This window comes from Mesoplodon bidens (genome assembly GCF_964165515.1).
Source record: "Mesoplodon bidens genome assembly, chromosome: 4".
Taxonomy (NCBI): Eukaryota; Metazoa; Chordata; class Mammalia; order Artiodactyla; family Ziphiidae; genus Mesoplodon; species Mesoplodon bidens.
The window spans coordinates 100,571,238-100,594,662 of NC_138160.1; the positions used below are offsets into that span (position 1 = coordinate 100,571,238).

General features: G+C 43.4%; 1 protein-coding gene across 25 annotated transcripts in view; it reads left to right on the forward strand.

Annotated features, from left to right (window-relative positions):
• Positions 1 to 763: 763 nt before the first annotated feature.
• Positions 764 to 23,425, forward strand: part of LOC308615715 (zinc finger protein 112-like) — a 195,684-nt gene continuing 173,022 nt past the window's right edge. For 17 of the 25 annotated variants that reach the window (XR_014015567.1, XR_014015568.1, XR_014015569.1 and 14 more), the window contains exons 1-5: positions 777 to 975; positions 1,450 to 1,500; positions 3,576 to 3,621; positions 5,504 to 5,630; positions 16,708 to 16,804. Coding sequence is in view for 9 of the 25 variants with exons in the window: in XM_081231356.1 (XP_081087482.1) it covers positions 941 to 975; positions 1,450 to 1,500; positions 3,576 to 3,621; positions 5,504 to 5,630; positions 16,708 to 16,804 (356 nt within the window). In the remaining 16 variants the exon portion in view is untranslated. Of the gene's footprint in view, positions 1,532 to 3,083; positions 3,191 to 3,575; positions 3,622 to 5,503; positions 5,631 to 13,326; positions 16,683 to 16,707; positions 16,805 to 17,446; positions 18,186 to 23,425 lie in introns of those variants that run through there. The other 8 variants (XR_014015566.1, XM_081231361.1, XM_081231362.1 and 5 more) reach the window with 6 other exon arrangements.

The following is a 23,425-nucleotide window of genomic DNA, read 5'->3' on the forward strand; positions in this document are numbered from 1 at the left end:
AATGTTTCTCTTCATGGTTCTGTCAATTTTTGCTTTATAAAGTATCAGCTGAAGTTATTAGTTTCTGATAATTTGAAAGTTTTATGACTGTGAAGTGTCCCTCCGTATGTCAAGTAATGCTTTTTTCTTCCCCTTAAAGTTCACTTGGTCAAATAGCAATGTCACAGATTTTATAATTACAGAAATAACTTGAGACCTAGGATGTTGATGTCTGTCTCTAGAAAGGATTTTCCCTTGCTTTTGCACGGGTTGTAAGATGCTAACAAAACACGTTCACCTTTACACAATTTCAGGGAATGAGGTGTTTTGGCGTTTGGCTTCAGTCCCTGCCAAAGAAAGCCCAGTTTCCTTCTCCCCTTATTCCAATGGTGAAACTCTTTGGGGTTTACCAGGAAGCCTTCGTGGCTGGTAATGCTTTTCTGTGGCTTAGCCTCTTGAAGACGTCCAAGATTCTACTGAGTTTGTACGCCTTTCAATGAACAGAATCTACACTCTCCTGAGGCCTACACAGTAGAACGGCAAGACTGCCTGAGACCTTCTCAGGGATTCCGGAAAGTGAAAAGCAGAGTGAAAACATGTAGTCCAGAGCTCGTGCCGGTAGACACCCCCGCACCCACCCTTGCATTCTGGGACATGTAGTCCAGAGCTCGTAAACTCGTGTAGTCCCATATACTGCAGCTACAGTAAGGCCTCGCTGTAAAGGTTTACCCGCGGAATTCTGGGAAATGTGGTGCAGGAGTTCCGGGTTAGTCTCCGGCACTTCCGCCCCAGGAGGACACGTAGCAGCCATGTTTTGCTTGCTGACGGTGTTTCAGGTCCGCTCTTCACGACCCATTCAAGCTTCCCCGACATGCGCCTGGGGCCAACCTTTGCAGACCTTTCATTTGGAGAGAAAGAGGAGGAGCGGCTAAAAGCGGAGGTTTGAGGGCTTGGAGTGGTGATGTATGTCCCGCGGGCGGAGCTTCTTTGCGTTTGGTAACGTACCCGGGATGGGGTGGGCTCAGGTCGTGCCTCCTGGGGTTTGAGGGTCTCCCCGGTTTTCTTCACCCCTAACCTGACCCCGTCCCCCACCTATGAGCTAGCCCTACCGCTTCATACGGCGTCACACTGGGTGAGTTGCTTAACTCCTCTGTGCCTCCGTTGCTGTTCGGTAAAAGGGGGGAAAAAGGAATGCCTTGTTATTATAGTGTTGTGAGAAGAAACGAGATAGCACAAGTAAAAGGTCTACAACTGCCTGATACATTGTTGGTATTAATACTACGCTAATTCGGGAGGCACCCATTTCGCAGCGGGATTCTGTGAGCCCAGGAAGCTGAATTGTCCTGGACTCCTGGCCTGTTTTGGAAGGAGAGGACTTCTAGCTGGTACGGGGGCGGAAGCGGGTGCGGTATGAATTAGTGGGGATGGAAACACAGCCCTGGTATTTCACAGTCTCCTTTCCTTCCCCAGCCCTGGCTTCTCAAAAAGCACTGCACGGAGGAAGAGGCAACAGAGCCCCACGTGAGTAGGACTTGGCATTCTTCTACTTAAGGTATTCCTATAAATTGTAGAACGTATGGGACATGGGTAACGATGATAACTGAGCCTTGGTCACTAATTTCCATTCTAAAAGCTTTGTGCAAATGAACACATTTCCATCAGGCAGTGGCTCTGTGAATTGGTACTGCTGTTTTCTCTACTTTAAGGATGAGGAACTGGGGGCAGGGAACACAACCCTGTTGGCCCATCCTCGCCCAGATGGTAGGAGGCAGAGCTGGGGTTGAGTCCAGCACCTGAGTTTGCTAATCCCTTTGGTATATTCTCTTTGAGCATAGGGTACTGGCTAGAATCGTATCATGAAAGTAGGTTGGGACTTAATTGTGGGGACCTTGAGAGCAAGGTTTAGGCTATTTTATGAGTTTTTAAGATAGTTTTCTCAACTGGGTCATTTATTTTATTTCAAATAATATGTATATCATAGAAGTAGCATAATCATGGAAAAATGCAGATATATACATAAAGAAAAATTTTAATTATCTATAACTTTAGGATGTAAAGATAACAGTTGTTAATGTTTTAGTGCCTTTTTGTCTGGTTGCTCTTTGTGTATGTTTCTGTGTAGTGGAGGCTGTTTTTTGTGGGACTGATGTTACACTGCAGTGCTACTCAAATTGTGGTCCACAAACCAGCAGCATTGGCATCACTTGGATAGAAATGCCCAGCCTTGAGCCCCATTCGAGACCTTCTGATTTATAATTTCTGCGTAGGGGGCCCAGGAGGCTGCACTCCAACAAGATCCCGCAGTAATTCACATGCACGTGAAAATTCGAGAAGCTCAAGAGAGGGTCTTTTCTGGAAACTGAGGCTGAGGAAATTGACCCTGCTGGATGTCACAGATAAAACTGAGCTGGATTCACCAAAGCCCTACTTAGTCCAATGATTTTATTCCCCCACTAATTATTGTCAACTGTCAGGGCCCCTTTCAGAATCCTGAATTGAGCAGAAGACAGCTAGCAAGTGTAGAGTCAAAATGGAGGTCGTTAGAAGTTGTGAAGATATATCTCTCCCAAGCTTTGGGGAGTGGAATCATTGCCATCTTTTGTACTAGATCGAACCCGGGCCCCCTGCATTGGGAATGTGGAGTCTTATCCACTGCACCACCAGGGAAGTCTCCCATTTATTTCTTAAACTTTCCTATATTTATAATGATATAGTTACAATTCAGATTCCTGTCTTTTTTCATTTGAATTAGGTATGGACTGTTAAACTATTTTTTATTGTTGTTGCAGAATCCTGGCTTTTATTAGGTCTCTTTACCTCTGTGCATAATTGTCAAAAGGGTACTTCCTGTTTAAAAAGAAAGTTAACGTATTTTTATACCTTTTGTAAAAAGTTGTCCATGTCAATTTAAATATTATTGTTGCAGTCACAAAATCTTTAGGAAGACAAGCAGAGATTTTCAGAAGTCTAAAGACTCTCACGTAACAGGGCAACAATGTATGACCTCCACATGTCTGACAGTCTTCTGTTGGTAGAAATCACATCTCTAAGGATAATTTCTAACCAAAATATCATCTGCTTTACCGCAGTTGCTAAGGAATAAGAAACCCTGACAGTGGTGTTCTCAGAGCCTCCTACCTTAGGACGATCTCACGAGGTGGATGCCCGTGTTCTCCCCCACTGGCAGAGGACAGAACTGAGGCGAAGAGATGTGAATAATTTGCCCAGGGTGACACTGCTAGTGAATGGCGTAGCCTGATCACAGCCCATGCATATTGACTCCAAGACCTACTCTGACTTACATGGTCTCTGTTTACACCATACCCAGAATAAGAATGACCCCTGTGGAAGCTGCAGGCACACTGTGAGGGGGCCACTGTGTATGGCTGGGCAGGTCATTCCTCACACAGCCACTGAGGGGGTTCACGGGGGCATCTGGTATCTGCGTGGGGCTCTGCTCATCAAGCATAATCAGCTGTAGCCACCCCGAGGACTGGGAGCCTTGGTAATTCACAATGAGCACCACGTGGGTTAGTGACTTCTTTTTCTTTAAACCAGTTTCCATTGACTTCTTCTTTCCCTGTCTGTCTTGCTAGGACTCTGCACTTCCCCAGAAGGAGAGGGAAAATGAGCACATTCCAGGTGAGTAGAGCTTGCCTTTCTTGCTGTTAAAAACGCCATTTTTGTACTCAGATTGGACACAGGTTTTCCTCTTTTTTTTTCTTTTTCTTTTTTTTTTTTGATTGGAGTATAGTTGATTTACAATGTATTAATTTCAGGTGTACAGCAAAGTGATTCAGTTATACGTATATATACATATATTTTCAGATTCTTTTCCCTCATAGGTTATTACAAAATATTGGGTATAGTTCCATATGGGTTTTCTCTTTCAAGGAGAGTCTAAGCATATGAGGACCTGAGTGTGCCATGTGTGCTTTTTTTAAAATTCCTGTTAAATTTAATTGGTTTCGGTTTTAATTTTTGTTTTATTTCATCATTTTTTAATTTTACAAGTAAAAGAAAAATTAAGGGAAATGAAGGACATCTTCCAGTCTACTGCTTACCTGCTTACAAATTAGCTGCTTTTATATTTCTGTAATCTCTTCATCATATGTATTCATGGATGTGTATTTGTATTTATAACATAGATACAGTTTTAAATTGTTTTTTTCATTTAATACTAGCTAACATTCACTTTTAATTGCTTTATCATGTTCCTGCAAACTTATGCACCTATTTTTTTTTTCCCCCCCCGGTATGCGGGCCTCTCACTGTTGTGGCCTCTCCCGTTGCGGGGCACAGGCTCCGGACGCGCAGGCTCAGCGGCCATGGCTCACGGGCCCAGCCGCTCCGCGGCATGTGGGATCTTCCCGGACCGGGGCACGAACCCGTGTCCCCTGCATCGGCAGGTGGACTCTCAACCACTGTGCCACCAGGGGAGCCCTGCACCTATTTTTTAAACTATTCTTTATTCACAGACATTTAGTTTAAAGACTTCTCCTGTTTTAGGAGCACTACAGTGACAGTGTTCCCGATTTAACCTTTTTCTCAAAATATCTGTTCTGAAGAATATTGCCCCTTTTTGCCCTTAACATAGTAGGTTTAGGTATTCAGAATTTAAGAGGTATGTTTTATATGTGGTGCCTTGGATGTTTTTTGGTAGAATATCCAAATACGGCAGAGCACAGCAGGATCAAACGGCTGCTTCACGCAGAAAAAATAATGTATTGTTAGAAGTTTTCTCACGACCAGAGTTAGATTCAGTCTTCCCCATGCTTGAGTCAGACCCTTTGTGTATTTTATTTACTGGTTTGTTTCTTTTTCCGTCTTATATTTTTTTCTAATCAGAGTAATACATGACCTTAGTTTAAAAAGTCCAGTGGTACTTAAAGCACTTGTCACTGCATAGACAGCTCAGAACAATTGTATAAAGAGGTGCTTGGTTTCATTTTTGTTTTAAATATAAAGAATAGGGGTTGTGAAAAAAGGAGGAACCAACTCAGACTCACCCAGAAAACCAAGGGTCTGGAGTCAGAGTATTGCATTCAAGCGAAAGACAGAAACGGGGAAAGAGAGAGTTTTCATTCAGAGACCTGGCATGGCCTTTTGGTTAATTTCCACCTATAACACTCCTTCTCAGCTGGTTCCCACCTCAATGAGAAAGCAGGTGCCATCAAATACTGCCAGGACTAAATTGGTAACTGTTTCTGGGGCACTTGGCAATAATAATTAAACAGTGAAAGCTTTTTAGTTCAGGATCCAGTGGTTAGAATTCTAGGGAGTTTACTTATGAGTTGTCTGAGAGCCCCAGGTAAATACACAAAGCTTTCTCTTTCATAGCTGCACGTCCGGTGAGGCTGAGGAAAGTCAGTGTGTGGCATTGGCAGGATGGAAGGAGGGGGTGCTGGGAAGTCTGCACACCTCACAGGAGCCGGAGCAACTTCCCATCCTCCTCGTCTCCTCGGGGCTGCCCCTCTTCCACTGGCCACTGGGTATAAGATTGAGGTGGTGTTGTTTGTCGTAGGAGGCGGTGACCTTCAAGGACGTGGCCGTGGCCTCCACAGAGGAGGAGCTGGGGCTGCTGGACTCGGCCCAGAGGAAGCTGTGCCAGGATGTGATGGTGGAAAACTTCCGGAACCTGGTCTCAGTGGGTGAGGACAGCCTTTCTCTGCGCGTGTCTTTGTGCCCCGGTGTTTCAAGGCTTTGGGCCTCTTGAGGTGGTTCCCTGAGTTTGGGGACCAGACTTTTGCAATTCCTGTGGGACACGAGAGGATGTCTCTGGTCTTTCTAAACAGTGTGTTTCAGGTCCTTTTTAATTATTTTGTAAAAGAACTGTAAATCGACAGTATCTTGCTGTACCTCGTGTGTTCTTTTTCAGATTTCCCTCCCTGCCATTAGTGGATTATAATGCCAATTTATTGAGCCCTACGTGTGATTTTTTAATGAAATAAAATAGTATAGAAAATATCAGAGTTTCTTAGGAAGAGTACAACACATTGCAGCAGAAACTCTGGGCGATGGCGTGAGTGGTGTGAGAGCCAGTGGGAACAGATTTCATGAAAAGAGACATTGGTTAGATATAGGTCATTCAAGCTTCGTTTTAGTAATGTATACTTTTCTACCTGTGTATCTAGGTTGTGAAATAAATGCTGTTTCTTCAGTGGGTCATGATACAAAGTTTGAAAAACACAGCTTTCAATACCTTGAATATGCAGTTGGAACTCAAATTTCTAGTAAACTTTCGCTCTAGCCCGTTCATGTTAACTTGTGACTTTGCATGTTCTCATTCTTCAAACGAGATACAAAACATACAGAAAGAGAAGAGAGGCTTTGGTTGATGAATTCAGCAACCCAGATAGAAATTTCGGTGAGAACCAAGCAGTCGTGAGTTCCTGTGGTTGGCTCTCGATCTGTTTTGCTTCTCACCAGCCCTGTGCTGTCCATCACCTGGTCCCAGTTGGAAATCTCTTTCCAGGATTATTGCATAGTCTTTGTACTGGTCACCTGTTGCCACCCTTCTCCTCCCACAGTTTGTTCTTTAGGTGGCAAAGTGATCTTTTGTAACTTTAAGTCAGGTTATGTTCTTGTTTCAAAATTCTCTTGTGGCTTCTTTTACTTAGAATACAAACCACTTAAAGTGGCTTCTAGAGCCTTCTGTGGGCTGCTGTTCGTTCTCCACCACCTCCCTGAATACATCACCTCTCCTCCCTCTTACCCTATCTTTTCCAGACCTGCAAAGGATGCTTCTGCCACAGAGCCTTTTCCTTGTCCTTCTCTCTGCCTGGAATACTCTTTCACCTGTAATCTTTTAGGCCTCTACTTCTTTCAGTCAGTCACCTTAAAGATGAGGGGGTGGCTGTCCTCTGACCACCCTATGGAAAATACAGTCCTCTCTTTCTTACTCTCTCTGCCCTGCCTTGTTTTGTCTCTAAGCGTTTCACTCGTGTACATTTTGTTCACCTGTTTCTCACCTCTTTCTTCCACTGGAGGGTAATCCAGGAGTGCAGGAGGAATTCGGTCTGTTATATGTTTATTGCTCACTAGCCTCAGTGCTTAGCATAGTCTTGGTACGTGACAGGAACTCTTAAATATTTCTTGAATAAACGAATGAGTTAATGGATAGAGAAATTAGCCTTCCATGAAAATAGCTAGTAGGCGGTGAACAAATCCGAGTGAATAAGGGATATTGCTAAATGTTTTTTTGTCTTCAAATGAATTCCTAGCCTAATTCTAACTTCTCAGGTGCCCATGATGTGTGTATGTGTGTGTTTGCCTTTCTGTACAAGTTGGCCCTCGTCAACTTGCACAAAAAATATGTATAGAACCTGTAATTATAACCAAACTGAGTAAAATGCTTTCCCTGTGACTTTCCTTGAGCTCTTAGTAGCAGAGCAAATTCATTTGGGGAGGAAATACTGTTTTGAATGAGGATTCTTATGTCTACTTCTTAGGTAACCCTCCCATAGAAGGAAAGAAATTTCTATTTCCTTATCCCTTATACCAGGGGAGAACAGGTCTCAGAAAACAGCCAGCTGGTGAGTTAGCCTTTCCCTTAAAAGATTTGCCCCGCTGCGTCCGATTTGCCTCCTCCAAAGCCCACCTCACTAATAAGAAATCGATCTTTGTTAGCTCTACAAACATTTTGTGTGTGTGTGTGTGCATTTGTATGTATCTTGTAGAAGGCATTTTAGATAATGTCACCTTGAGTGCTTTGATCATTCTTTAATAGTTTCTAGTCTGTTTCTTCTCAATACTTATCACAGGCTATGGAATTTATTCCCAGCTCACTCATAAACCCCATTCTTCACTTTGGAACTCATTCTTGTTAAAGACCAATGTACCTGTGTCCAAAAATTTTCCATGCTGTTTTTAAAGAGACAGCATTCTTCCCTAGCCTCTAAATTTTGACTCCTGCTTGGCAGGGGGAGTGGAGGAACATATTAGGCAGCACAAATGCCTCAGAAGGATCCAGTGCACAGGTCTTCATGCTTTTTTATAACCCCACTGATTCTTAGCACCTTTTTTAAAATTAATTAATTTTTGGTTGCGTTGGGTCTTCGTTGCTGCATATGGGCTTTTCTCTAGTTGTGGTGAGTGGGAGCAGCTCTTCGTTGCGGTGCGCAGGCTTCTCATTGCAGTGGCTTCTCTTGTTTCAGAGCACGGTCTCTAGGAACGCGGGCTTCAGTAGTTGTGGCACGTGGGCTCAGTAGTTGTGGCTCACGGGCTTAGTTGCTCTGCGGCATGTGGGATCTTTCCGGACCAGGGCTCGAACCTGTGTCCCCTGCACTGGCAGGCAGATTATTAACCACTGTGAGGCAGCTACACCCTTGTTCACTTGTACCTGCATGTAGTATATTTTCATGCCCCTTTCCTCTTTGTCTGGGTGCAGGTCGTTCTTACAGGGTGAAGAGGGTGAGGAGGAGACACAGTGTGATGGGGGAGCGGTCTCCCCTTTTTCCTGAACCTGGGCTACGGGTGCTGTAGGCTGGGCAGTGTCTCGATGTGATCTCCGGATTCCTGAAAAAGGAAATTAAAACCATAATAACATGCATGGGCCATGCCGGAAGCTGAGGGAGCAGGTGTGGTAGACGAGAGAGGGACATTTGCATGACGTAGCTATGTCGTGAGCTTGGTGTCTGTTGGCCGTAGGACGGAGCGGTGTATCTGGTGTCATCTGTGGGCTTTTCTTGTGCGTGTGGGGGGATACTGGAGCGGTGTCTGTATACAGGGGTGTGGAGTATGGTGGTGAGGGCTGTGGTATGTGAGGGATGCGGATGGATGCGTGTACGACGAGGAGTGTGAGTTTGGGAATATCGGTGGTGCATTACTTGTGGAATGGGGCTGTGGTGCTTGGGGTTTCTGTGTGCACTGAGAAGGGCTGTGCCTGGAGGGCAGATGTATGTGTGAGCTGTGTGGACCTGAGCTGGAGGGTGCTGCTCTCAGGCTGGAGGTCTATGATGCAGAACTCTGTCCTTCTCTGGAAGCAAAGGCAAAGACAAAGCCTACATTTTCCTCTGAAGATGCTTAATCTGGTCCCTCTTCCCTCCACCTCAAGCCCAGACCTTTCCGGCCCCTGCTCCTTGACTTCCCCACCATGGTAGTACCGGTATTCACACACCCCCGCCCCAGACTCAGCTGGGATCCACGCCCTCGTAACAGCTCAGCCATCCTGCCCAGGCTCCTCCACAGAGCCCTCATCACCTCTGATGATCCTGGATTTCCTCTCAGCCTCCCTGGGATCTGTGTGCCTCCTGCCTCACAGCCAAGCAACCCCTCACCTGAGGAGCCCCACGCCCTTACCAGTGTAGATGAGCTTGCGCGGAGTAGAAGTACAGAAGAAGTATGTAGAGGCAGAGGAGACCTCCCCTGCCCCTGGGCTGCAGCCTTTGGCCACCACAGTGTTTCCAAGCTGAGGGGGATCCTCTTGTGACTTGGAGATTCCTGAGGGAGGAATGAAAGGCTCAGGGTGGGTTCATCAGTCCTCTGTCCACAAATATGTACTGAGTGTGTGACACGTGTCAGGTGCAGTGAATACACACAGTTGAGAGTGTGGTTCCCAGTGGATACTCCAGGATTTAATTCCAATCAATACTTATTCTCTCCCTGTCTAGTTGGTAATGTAGGCCTCGGTGGTGACTGTGAGTATGTGGGAAGAGTGAGTGATGTGTATCAGTTAAGTCTGTGGTAAGTGTGGGGTTGGTGTGGGGAGCACAGTGCAGATGTGTCTATCTGTGTCTGTGGCCTTTGTGTGCATGGTTTCTGTTCACAAGTCAGGAATTCTGGGACATGTAACTTTTCCTCATTACATGGTGTGGCTTGTACTTATGGTGTGTGTTCATTCATTGATTCACCAAGATTCAGTAAGCAGCTACTCCTGTGTATCCAGCACTCTTCCATTGTTGTAGTCTCTGGTAACGCTGCGCATTCTAGTAGGGGAAGACACACACTAAACAAAACTACAATAAATAAATAATACATCAGCTGGTGGCAAGTATATAAGGGTTGCCAGACTTAGCGAAGAAAAATACAGGGCACCCAGTTAAATTTCAGTTTCAGATAAACCCAGAATAATTTTTTAGTGTAAGTATTCCCATGCAGTATTTGGTCTTACTTAGTTTTAGTGTAAGTATGGCCCATACAATATTTGGGACATACTGATACTGAAAAATTACTTGTTGTTTATCTGGAATTCAAATTGAACTGGATAGCCCATATTTTATCTGGCAACCCTGACATGGGTTAGTGAGACTGTGGTTTACTGTGGTTTGTACAGAGCGGGTCTGGCATTACTCAAGAATGTGTTACAAGTGTGGTGTGTATGACACGTGACTGGTTCTTATAGAGGTATTTAGAGATGGCTGAAGATAGCTGTGTTTGTGTGAGAGTTGAGGAGATACATATATATAGTGTGTGTGTGTGTGTGTGTGTGTGTGTGTGTGTGTGTCATATATATATAGTGTGTGTGTCTATGTACATATCTCATCTCCAGCGTTTGGTGTTGGAGGAGAGGATTGTGATACAGGTGGGTTGTATGAGAACGTAGTACAGGAGGGATGCGTGTATATACCTCCATGTGCTGTGTGTGGTTTAATAAGGAAGTTATATGTGGGGTGTGTGATATTTTTGCTGTATCAGAGTGTCCATGGGTGTATGAGTTACTGTCTCATAAAACACCCCTACCAAGAGTTCTGTATACACTCTTACGTACGCCGAGTGTCAGCCAGGTCCAGGCAGGGTGACAAGAACTGTACCACTCAGACTTTATATCTGGTAAGCACTCTCCCCCCATTCATCCCGCTCTTCTCTGCACTACCACACACACACACACACACACACACACACACACACACACACTCACACACACACACTCACAAACCCACACACACACAGGAACATAGCGAAAAATATTCTGAATGGTCAGGGGCAGTCATTGCCTTCCCCAGCCTGTCCCAGCCACTGTCTGAAAATCTGCCTGCTGTCTAGAGCTCCATTCCCAGGGCCCATCCTACAGTCTCCAGGGCCCTGGGCCTGGTAGGAGCTACTGGGCTGTAATCTGGGGCAGAGACCTCTAGCTGGAGCTCTGGGGTGACCACCCCTCTCCCAGGGCAAGGTACTCGCCTACATTTAATGCACGCAGGCACCACGTGTCCCGTGGCTCTCAGAGCTCCCCGCAGGACCCTGAGGACATTTCTCACCCCCGCCCACGCTGTCTCAGTCTCTGGAAAACCCTTCCCTTCCCTCGATCTCCTTTGGGAGATTCTTCCTGTTGAAGGAATAAAACCTCCTTGCTTTCAATATGACACCATCCCTAGGCAAACAATCGTCTTTCGAACTGCATTCCACTTGTCAAGATATTTTTCAACAGGGCCTTCAGCTCATGGGGCTTCTCTTTCCAGTTGGTAAAAGAGGCCAAGCAACTCATGGGTCTCTCTCAGCATCCTTGCATCCTTCACATCCCCCACCTCATGACCCCAGGGAAAGATCCAAGAGAATAAGAGAGAAATCGGGGACTGAGAAAAGCTGCACCTCTAGGTCTGTGCAAGCAGGATGCAGCCTGCTGTGAGTCCGACAAAGCTCCAGGCCCGGCAGCCCCAGGAGAGAGTCCTCAGACCAGCGGAGCTGACCTCCCATCTCCCAGGGGGCATCTGGCCGTTCTGTGCCGTCTCACACCACAGGGAGCCTCCGGATGGCTACGGCAGCATCAGTGAGACAAGGTCTCTCGCTCCCTGCTTCACAGGTGACACGTTCTCAGTCCCCTGCTTCCTAGAGAAGGTTCAGTTTGGCAGAAACCCATGTGCCCCAGACAAGTTGCCCCCCACATACCTCCTCCCTTCTGGGCAGTTTCCTGGGACTCTTCATTTTCCAGACGTTTCCTCTTTTGTCGCCGTTCCATCGTACCAACTAGAAGTCTCCATTAGAAGAAGCCTCAAGAGACGTCCAACTCCTCCTCTTCCCTACAGGTTGGCCCTTGTTGGCTCTTGGGCAATCCGTTGAAATGATTCAATACAAATAAAAATAGTCAAGTCTGCTAAATGGCTGAAAAACTTGTACCACTTAGTGAACCAGCAGTACTGCCTAGTGCTCACCAGGGCTGTTATGTTTGCAAGGTTGCCAGGTGCACAGCGGAATTCTGTGACCTCAATGATGACATCAGAGCATTCGGTGGACCTAGGTTGAGCACAGTGTCTGCAATAGCACAGGCCCCATTTTCAAGAACAATTCCTGTTTCCCAGCTGAGCCTTTCCCGTGAAAGGGAAAGGTTCATACCATATCTATTATAAATTGTATCATACCATATCTATTATAAAATGAACATTTTGATTGGAGATCTTTTAATGTCTTTTATATAGAGATTTAATATGAATATTTTAAATGGTCTCCAGTTTCCCTGTGGATTATTGACATTTTAAACTCTGCACTTCAGTTTTCCCTCAATACGTGTAATTTTGTCACGGCTATTTCTGTACTTAAAGATGAGGAACTATGTAATTGATTTCTTCATTTTTTTCCCATCTCTTTCCAAGGTACTGAATTTGATTGTATCTTACGAATTAGTGAAAAATGCTAGTCCTTGAGGCAGGACATTGGGCCCTTTACCAAGTAACTCAACCTGTCTGGGCTTCAGCTTCTGTATGTGCGATCAAGAGGCTTGGCCTAGCTGACTTTTCAAATGCTGTGTTTCTTTGATTCACTCTCACTTACTGATCTGCTCCTTAAGAAGAGGGTCTGTTCTCATAAAGTAACAACAGTCTTTTCCTAACCTTGGGTTGGGCGGAGTTTAACTGTTCGTACTCAGTTTGTGAGTTATATTTACTTCTATGTATGCTTAGCTGTAAATAATTTATATGGCTCTTGTGTCTATTTTTAGATCTTCTTTTTTTCTTATTTTCTTTTACAGTTTCTAATTTGTTATCGCCGGTGTAGAGGAGCCTGATTGATTTTTAAAATGCATTGATCTTGTATGTGTCTGCCTTGTTGAACCGTCTTACTAGTTCCTGCTAGTTTATCTGTGGGTGCTTTTGGGTCTCCTAGATAAATGAGCATATTAAATATAAATAATGTGCTCTTTGGGTAAAGTTTATTTTCTTACATCTCTATATATAGAAGCAATATGTTGAATTGATTTAAATATTTAAATACTTACATACCTGTTATCACAATCTAACGTTCTTGATCTTATTTTCTTTCAATCAATATTATGTTTTCAGGATTTATCCACGTGAATCCATATAGATCTAGGTCTTTGATTTTTGACTGTTTGATATTATTTCATCACATGCGTATAGCATCATTTATTTTCCATTCAAGCATTATTGGACAATTGGATTGTTTCCCTCCCTTCTCTAGAACAAACAACGTTTCCTAGAATATCCCTGAAGATGTCTGACAGTCGAGAAGGGCCAGGCTGCCCGAAGATTCCTACTTGCTTTTAGCGACCTTCCAACAGGCCATCTCCAGCCAGCAATTTGAAGCACAGATGAAATGAAACCTCCCCCAAGTGTGGAGATCTTAGGAGCTTCCTAGAAGGTGGGAGGTTCATGATAGGCATCCTGCTGGGATCCCAGGGGAGTCTGAGCTGGCCTGAACCTCATCTTCCTCCCCCACCTCTCAAGAGAAATGTGGAGGAAAGAAGACTTCAAAAACTGTGAGTAGGCAGAGGGAGAGAGATTGGGGGCCGAAGCTGCAACTGAGGTCTTGGAGTGGGCTGTGAGGACGCAGAGCCTCTAGAGAGCCAGGCTCTGCCTTCTGAGCACTTCTCCCCTAAGGCTGCTCATCATTCAGGTGATAGCAGGCATATACAGCCGACTCGGCCCACACTGTCACAGAAAGCCTTATCAGAATCTCTTCTTCTTCATACACTCTTGTGTCTGTTACTTGGCTATTGCCTTCGGTACTCCACTGATGTGAAGCACAGTCGCCAGGGGATGGAGGACACTAGTGACCCATCTTGCTCTGTGGCCTCAGTCCACAGCTTGAGGGTAAGGGAAGAGGCCAAATGAAGGTCAAGAAGGAAAGATGGCGTTTGAAGAGAAGACCTGAGTTAAGGGTGTCTTCTCAAGGCTTGATGAATGAAATGTAGCTCCAGTACCTGAAGTCCTGCTTGTTCTCAAGGCTGACCACGGGGCTGGGTGCACTCAGTGAAGGAACCGTATACACTTAGTATTTCCTTGCTTGCTCACACTTGCCCTCGTCTGATACACACTCTGCAAGACTGATCTTCCCCTGAAACAACTTTCCACCTGCCACTGTCATCTCGTGAACATTTGCTTCCCCTTCCTAGTGTCCCCCTAGAATGCCATTGCCGCCAATTCATAATTTGATAATCATGCTTCTTACCATAGTCTCAGCAACTTCTGATAAATTTTATTCACTTTATTCCATAGTCTTCACACATCAGTAATCTTCCTTAACTTCCTAGCTGCAGGTTAACCCATTCGGAATCATTTCTTTTTCTTTCTCTTCTTTGGCAAATCCTTTCTATCTTTTAAGGTCTTTTTCTTGTCTCTCTACCATCCTGCCTTCCTGAACTTCTTTTTTTTTTCCGTTTAAGTAACCTTTCAATCTCCTTCCCCAACTTCCTCATAAACATTGAGAGTTTATTCCTCACACGTTAGACAGCCGTTTATGAGTGGCCACGCATAATGGGCTCAGAATGAGTTGGCACCCCCGAGGTACCTGTCTAGCTGGGGAGCCACAGGTGAAGGGCTGGCTGCTGGACACATGTTTGCATGGAGTCAGGCTGAGTGGCCTCGGGGTGTTTGCTCTGCACTTGTGTGTGTTTCTCCCTAGTTGGTTTCCTTGTCCAGCCACCTGTGACCTCCCTCCATCCAGCCCAGGGAATCCTTCTCATCACAGGGGTAGGATGTTTGTCTCGTTTTCATCACATCCTTTCCCCAAAGTTTGGTTGTGAGTTGCTCCCATTCCAAAGACCTTTCCTCTTTGAAGAGAAGAGAGAAAATCTTTTCTCTCCTTTTCTCTCACTTCACTTCTGCTCTAGTATCTCCTCCGTCCAGAATGGCCCCCTGACTCAAATGGGTGTAGATCCGAAGATGGCAAGAAATGCCAGCAATTCTGAAATAATAATACGGATGTATCAGGAACACTTGAAAACCTTTATCCCGCCACATTCAAAAAAATTGCACTTCCAGTGTATTCAGAGTCTCAGTGTAGAAACACAAATGATGTAGAAATTGAATGACACTCAAGTTTTTCTTTCCTCCTTTCCTGATTTATTCTAATCCTCCAAGTTAACATGATTAACTATTTGTTATGTAACCTTTCAGACATTTTCTACACATGCACACTTTTCTTTTTCTCACATAAGAGTGTGAACTAGGTCACTTTCAACATGCTGTGATTCTGTGATTCACTGTCTCCCACCGAGTCATCCACAGATGAAGTAATCTGTTTCATGGAGAAATATGTCCAATAGCTAATAGCCAATGTCTGTGGAGCGCTTACTCTGTGTCGGTTTCTTGTAACTACTTTACAGATCTTTTGTACAGCGTACCCATGGACCAGGTACAATTATAACCCCCAAGTGACAGATAAGTGCAGATAAGTACAAATAAATACAGAGGCCAAGTGACTTGCCCAAGACACTGGAGCAAATCAAAATCCATGCCTCTGTAATCATTTTGCTCTATTGCCTCTGTCTGGGAGGCTCGATGATTTGGTAACTAAAACCTTAAATACCATGTTCCATTTTTATATCTCTGACACAAGCGTGGGGCTGTGATACGGGGTAACTAATGTGACTACTTTTGAAAATCCTTATGCACCTGGATGAAAGTAAGCCAGGGACTGCAAGCTCTAGATTTAAGGTTTCCTAGCAACTTTTAAAAAGAGCTTCTTGAATGCAATTTATGTAATGTCAAGTCTAGGATGTAGTCCAGGTAGTAACAGAAAAATGGAGATATGTAGGAAAATAGTTAAAGTTGACAAGTATTGGGAGTGTAGTATTTTTGGGGCCAGCATGTAGACCACAGGAAAACTTGCTGTTTCCATCCCAAAGGGAAGAGCCCTACGTTGCATCTGCCAAGGTCCCTGGGGCAGCAAGTGTGCTCACTGCTTAGTAAAGAAGCATCCTCAGTTTGATAGAATCATATGGGAGCCTTACATTTGGTTAGCAGTTCTACATTCTTGATGTAATGATATTTTCAGGGTGTGGGAGGATATCAAGCTCTGAAAATACCCTTGGAGAGATTTGCTTATTAAGTTTGGCTTTTTCAATCTCCGTACTACTTCTTTACTAAACACCAGGCGGTTTCCTTCACTTTTCAGAACCATGTTGTTTTTCCCTTGTCTAATGAGCTTTGAAATACTTTTGGATGAGCTATTAAGTTTGGGAAAAAATAAACATCTCTTTAAAACAAGGAAGATAATAACAATGACACGTAGAAAAAGCTCTAAAACAGAGAATATCCTCCATTCTGGCCAATGACTGGGGGTGGAAGGTTCGTGCTCGCTGTCCAGGACGTAGAAGTAAAAGCTGAGGAGGCGCTGAGGCGTCTCCTGGATCTCTATAAGCCTCCATCATTTCTGCTGAGTAGGGCTGACAGATAAAATATAGGCTGTTTAGTTAAATATGAATGTCAGAAAAACAACGCGTACATTTTGAAGATAAGTATGCCCCAAATAGTACATAGGATCTACTTATACTAAAAGTGATGACTTATTATTCATGTGAAGTTCAAGTTTAACTGGGTATCCTGTATTTTTATTTAGTAAATCTGACAGCCCTACTGATGATCCACAATGGAGGCAGTTCAGGAGCGGTACATGCTGGCTCTCGGACAGTCAGGAATTGCTTCAGCAGATCCAGGTACCGTATGAAATTCTTTCTGGATGTAGCTCAGAAGCCATGGCCAGCCCTTGACTGCAAGTACTGCCTCGGGTTTCCCTGAGGTGGGGTAAACCTTCCTCTTAATGGCCTTTTGGTAAGTCTGGAAGACCATATCCAAGGGGAGCCCCAAAGTCAGTTTCATCCTCACAACCATGTTTCCAATTCCTGGAGTTGGCTGCATGTGACTCACAAGAGATGAGGAGGTTTGTGAAAATTGGGAGTGTCATAGCTTGAACCCTTTGTAGGTAAAGTTTTGATGTTCTGAGAGTTTTAACAGGAGCAATGTGAAAGACTCCAGGTCCCCGGGTAGATAGAAATAATCCTGTTCTACTTCTGTGTGTGGGACAAGTCTCTAATAGTTCAGAGAGCAAGTATCTGGTCTTAGAAAGAGTGATCCAAGCTTGGATGTTTCTGGTGACAAGGCAAGGTCGTGAGTTTGAAGTTCACCTTTTATGGTTGAGGAGACAATAAGGTTGTCAGAAGGGCAATCATGGAGGAGACCTTGGCTTCTTCCATTGTGCAGGCTTGTACATTTGATTCTACCTAGATTGTGTTTCAAAGGTGGAGCTTGTTTACAATTATGAACATTCTCTGACGTGCTTTTTGGACCTTCATTCCCAGAGCGAGAGCAGTGCCAAGGTTCTAGAAATGCCCTGGATATTCTGAGCTGTCAATGGCCTTTCCCAGGTACTGTTCCCTTGGTGCCGCTCTTTGAAATGTGCAAAGGCATTATCATCTGTCTTGTGGCCGGTCCTAGCATTGTGAAAGGAAGCTGCTGCACTTGGCTCAGAGGATTTAGGATGTGGTTGGAGTAGATGGGCCAAATTTAGGTAACTGGTGTTACTATAGACAAGGAGAACAAATGATTGGAAGTGGAGTTGTCTGGGATGGGAATGATGTTGCAATTTCACAAATGCTCCAGGACCAAGGAAGACAACCAGAAGTACTGGGATTGTTTTAGGTTGCAGGTAAGAGACGGAGGGATGGACTAGAGATTGAGCTCGTACAGCTGGTCAGTGTGTTGTTCATTCGTTCATTCATTCATTCATTCATTCATTCATCCAACACGTATTTACTGAGTTACTATCATGTGTCAGTTAGTCTGTTAGGTTTTGTGATACGATAGTGAAGAAAACAGCTTCTCAGTCTTTAAGGAGTGTATAGTTCAGTCAGAGAGACTGGTAAAGAAATAGGTAATTACAACATCGGAAATAAGTCATTTGATAGAGGAAGTAGGTGTTTGTGGGTGTAAACAGGAGGGTAAATTTAACTAAGTCCAGTGGTGGAGGTAGGGAATGGGAGACCCAGAGGGACTTCTTGAACGAAGTGATAGTGGAGATCAGCAGGGTGAGTAGCAATTTTCCAGGAGCTTCCCAGGCAAAGATGGAAGGAAGAAAGAAAGTTTCAGGCAGAGGGACCACTCTGTACAGAATCCATAAGATAAAGAGAATATTGTATGTTCTTCAGCATGGCTGGGGCATGAACTCTGAGAAAGGGGGTTGATAGGAGATATGGCTGGAAAGAGAGCCATGGCTCTGTCATTTAGACTTTGTTCTGTAAGCAATGGGGATTCACTGAAGGTGAAGGCAGAGGAGTGACTCCATCAGACTGTGTCCTAGAAAAGTCACTTAGGTGACTGTGTATAGGGTGGGTTTAACTGAGCATGAGCGTGGACAGTAAGCTCAAATTTTTCTGTGTGGGACCAGTGTCACACATGGGACTATGTAGGGCACCAGATTCAGTGGGGCAATGAATGTTTTTTGGTTTTCTCCCCCTTTTTTATATGAGGCTAGGCAGATGATGCCATGCCTTCGTTCCATTAAGAGCAATGTGAAACCAGTGAAATCTCCTAAGATTCTTCAAGGCAGATTTTTCTTTGTATTATTTTAAATTCCCTCAAGACCTGAAAGGGCCATTGCTGTAGAAAAGGGGTCTGGTACATGTAACACCTGGATGGAAATAACAGCTCATGGGAAAACATGGAATTTGAGGAATTCTGGGGCAGGATGCTGGAAGTAGATGACCGCAAAAGGCCTTTCCAAGTCACAGCCTTATAGCTCCTGGTCCTCTTTACCTTCTCCTCTTCCTGACCCCAACCTCATGAGGATGACAGTGTACTCTAGAGACCTTTGATCAAATCCTGCCCACAACAGTCTGTGGTTTGAAAGTTACAAAATTCCCTGAGAATTGGTAAGCTGTCTATCTTCCTCATTAGTCATTTAGTACCATTTATAATTTCCAAACAGCTACTGTTTATAGAGCCCTTGCTTTCCATTTCTGAGTGTGTTTTATCATTATTCTTTTTGATCCTGGAAATGTGATCTTTAACAAACCACCAATTAACCATGAAATGTCACTGCAGCAAAACATCAGTATTCTCCATGGGGTTTGTTGTACTTGGATTTGACCTTCATTGTTCATTCTTGGACTGTCTTCCTAGTTTGCGGCTTATTTGGATTCGCATTTCTTCTTTCTGTTGATTACTTGAAAGCTTTGGTGTAGAAACTAAGCTGGTAAAATAACATAGAAGGCTTTCCCCCTATGATAGTCCCTTTCTTTTGATGCCAGTAATTAAAAGTGTGCTGTGATAGCGTTAGAGGACTTAAAGTTTGAAGGTTTTAAGAATGACTTGGAGACGCAGGAGTGAAAAGGGACTAATACAAGTGAGTATGAATTATTATTTTGCTCAAAATACTATTTAAAAGAGATTAGAATTTAGGTTTATTGAAGAAAATGGTTATATTTGAGCTATTTGAAGCTCTAACAGTCAGATATTCTTTGAAAATCTATTTTAAAGTTCTAACTGGTGATCGTAGAATAAAATTGCCACTTGATGGAATGTGGGATGTGAAGAGGTGAAAGAAAAGTCAGACTGGAATGATGCTACAAAAAAAGAAACTTCCCACCATGACCAGGCAGAGCGAATGGAAATCAGGTGGGAAAGGACATAGAAGCAGAGATGGTTTTGTGATTCCTGGAGCCTGCAGCTCTTTGAAAGTGCTACCCACCATGGGGCAGGTGCAGAGCACCAAATGAGAGCCTCTCGTAAAAGTCCACGCGGCAGAGATGGCAGGGGCACCAGGTGGGAAGTCTCTCCATGTTTGGTACACAGGCTGGAATTTCCAAGATATGAAGACACAGGTCTTTCTCTGAAAGGGGCGGACTGTGGCGTTTTTTAGATAGAATTTCCAGAGCTAATGACATACTCAAGCTAAAGAAAATATATCTGTCCATCTAGGGACACTGAAAACAGTGGGAGGCAGAAAGAGAAAATATTTTGGCAACTGAGAGACCTGGGCTGGTGTCTGTTACTTCAGTAAATTACTTAATGCCTCTGAGTCCAGCTTCCTCCTCTATAAACTGGTGATGTACTAATAAGATTGTTGTGGGCATTAAATGAGATCATGGACGTTGGGCCATTGGTACAGTACCTGGCACATAAGAACTGTTTAATAAATGGAAACCAGCACTCATTATTCAAATGATAAGAATAGTGCATCTCAGGCTCTTGTTGAGAGAGGTTTCTTATTATCTATTCTAATTGCTAAGATGACTTGTGAAGCCCTCTGAATTTGCATTTGCCAGTTGCCTGCTATTGGCAATTTGTTCAATGTCCCTCCTATATTTCTTAGACCCTACCATTTTGTGCATGTGGCAAACTTTCAATTGCCATTATTGGGCACTTTCCAGCCCAGGAACTTCTGAAGCTGTTGAAGTCTGCTCTGCCTGTGTAGATGGCAGGAAGGAAGTGAGGGGAATTAATAGCTTCCCAGCAGCAGTCCTCAACCAAGGACTGATGGGAGTGGGTATCTAAATGCCCCAGCTCCCTGGCCCTTCAAGTTGGAAGCTTGTGTTTCCCAGAGTCTCTCTGTGGATTACCTCCACTTTTCCACACTATTACCTGGCTATAACACAGTATTTAATGCTTGCCTTCTCTTCCCTATCTCACTTTCCTATTGGCGTTTCTTCCATTTCTCATATTAACTATTTGAACTGGAATGTTTATGACTGGGTTTGATTCTGGGAGAACCCATAGGAAGTCATTTTCTTGAGAGAAAACAGTTGTCAAGTTGCCTTCTATGAAAAGATATTAAATAATAGAAAAACTTAAGCTTTCTTCATGGTCGCTTCATTTTCCCCTATGCACATTAATTGGCTACAGTATTGTTTAAATAATGATATAACATAGAAGTGATACAAAAAGCCAGAGGACACTGCTGATTTGAGAATATTTGTTTTCATGTTAAGCATCTAAGACACATCAGTTATGTGAAATGAAAACATGATGACCCAAAACCTATGGGATGCAGCAACTGCAGTTCTAAGAGGGAAGTTTATAGCAATACAATCCTACCTCAAGAAACAGGAAAAATCTCAAATAAACAACCTAACCTTACACCTAAAGCAATTAGAGAAAGAAAAACAAAAAAGACCCAAAGTTAGCAAAAGGAAAGAAATCATTAAGATCACATCAGAAATAAACAAAAAAGAAATGAAGGAAACAGTAGCAAAGATCAATAAAACTAAAAGCTGGTTCTTTGAGAAGAGAAGCCAAATTGATAAACCATTAGTCAGACTCATCAGGAAAAAAAGGGAGAAGATGCAAATCAACAGTTAGAAATGAAGGAGGAGAAGTAACAACTGACACTGCAGAAATACAAAGGATCATGAGAGATGACTACAAGCAACTCTATGCCAATAAAATGGACAACCTGGAAGAAATGGACAAATTATTAGAAAAGCATAACCTTCCGAGACCGAACCAGGAAGGAATAGAAAATATAAACAGACCAATCACAAGTGCTGAAATTGAGACTGTGATTAAAAAGCTTCCAAGAAACAAAAGCCCAGGACCAGATGGCTTCACAGGCAACTTCTATCAAACATTTAGAGAAGAGCTAACACGTCTCCTTCTCAAACTCTTCCAAAATGTAGCAGAAGGAGCAACACTCCCAAACTCATTCTACAAGGCCACCATCACCCTGATACCAAAGCCAGACAAATATGTCACATTGATAGAAAACTACAGGCCAATATCATTGATGAACAGAGATGAAAAAATCCTCAACAAAATACTAGCAAACAGAATCCAGCAGCACATTAAAAGGATCATACACCACGATCAAGTGGGGTTTATCCCAGGATGCAAGGATTCTTGAATATATGCAAATCAATCAATGTGATAAACCATATTAACAAATTGAAGGAGTAAAACAATATGATCATCTCAATAGATGCAGAAAAAGCTTTTGACAAAATTCAACACCCATTTGTGATAAAAAGCATCCAGAAACTAGGCATAGAGGGAACTTACCTCAATATAATAAAGGCCATGTATGACAAACCCATAGCTAACATCGTTCTCAATGGTGAGAAACTGAAACCCTTTCCTCTAAGATCAGGAACAAGACAAGGTTGTCCACTCTCACCACTATTATTCAACATAGTTTTGGAAGTTTTAGCCGCAGCAATCAGAGGAGAAAAAGAAATAAAAGGAATCCAAATTGGAAAATAAGAAGTAAAGCTGTCACTGTTTGCAGATGGCATGATACTTTACATAGAGAATCCTAAAGATGCTACCAGAAAACTACCAGAGCTAATCAATGAATTTGGTAAAGTAGCAGGATACAAAATGCGCAGAAACCTCTTGCATTCCTGTACACTAATGATGAAAAATCTGAAAGAGAAATGAAGGAAACACTCCCATTTACCATGGCAACAAAAAGAATAAAATACCTAGGAATAAACCTACCTAAGGAGACAAAAGACCTGTATGCAGAAAAGTGTAAGACACTGATGAAAGAAATGAAAGATGATTCAAATAGATGGAGAGGAATACCATGTTCTTGGATTGGAAGAATCAACATTGTGAAAATGACTCTACGACCCAAAGCAATCTACAGATTCAGTGCAATTCCCATCAAACTAGCAATGGCATTTTTCACAGAAGTAGAACAAAAATTTTCACAATTTGTACGGAAACACAAAAGACCCTGAATAGCCAAAGCAATGTTGAGAAAGAAAAACGAGCTGGAGGAATCAGGCTCCCAGACTTCATACTATACTACAAAGCTACAGTAATCAAGACAGTATGGTACTGGCACAAAAACAGAAATACAGATCAGTGGAACAGGACAGAAAGCCCGGAGATAAAGCCACACACATATGGTCACCTTATTTTTGATAAAGGAGGCAAGAATACACAATGGAAAAAAGAGAGCCTCTTCTGTAAGTGGTGCTGAGAAACTGGACAGCTACATGTTAAAGAATGAAATTAGAACACTCCCTAACACCATACGAAAAAGAAAGTCAAAATGGATTAATGACCTAAATATACAGCCAGACACTATAAAACTCTTCAAGGAAAACATAGGCAGAACAGTCTATGACATAAATCACAGCAAGATCCTTTTTGACCCACGTCCTAGAGAAATGGAAATAAAAATAAACAAATGGGACCTAATGAAACGTAAAAGCTTTTGCACATCAAAAGAAAACCTAAACAAGATGAAAAGACCACCCTCAGAATGGGAGAAAATATTTGCAAACGAAGCAACTGACAAAGGCTCAATCTCCAAAATTCACAAACATCTCCTGCAA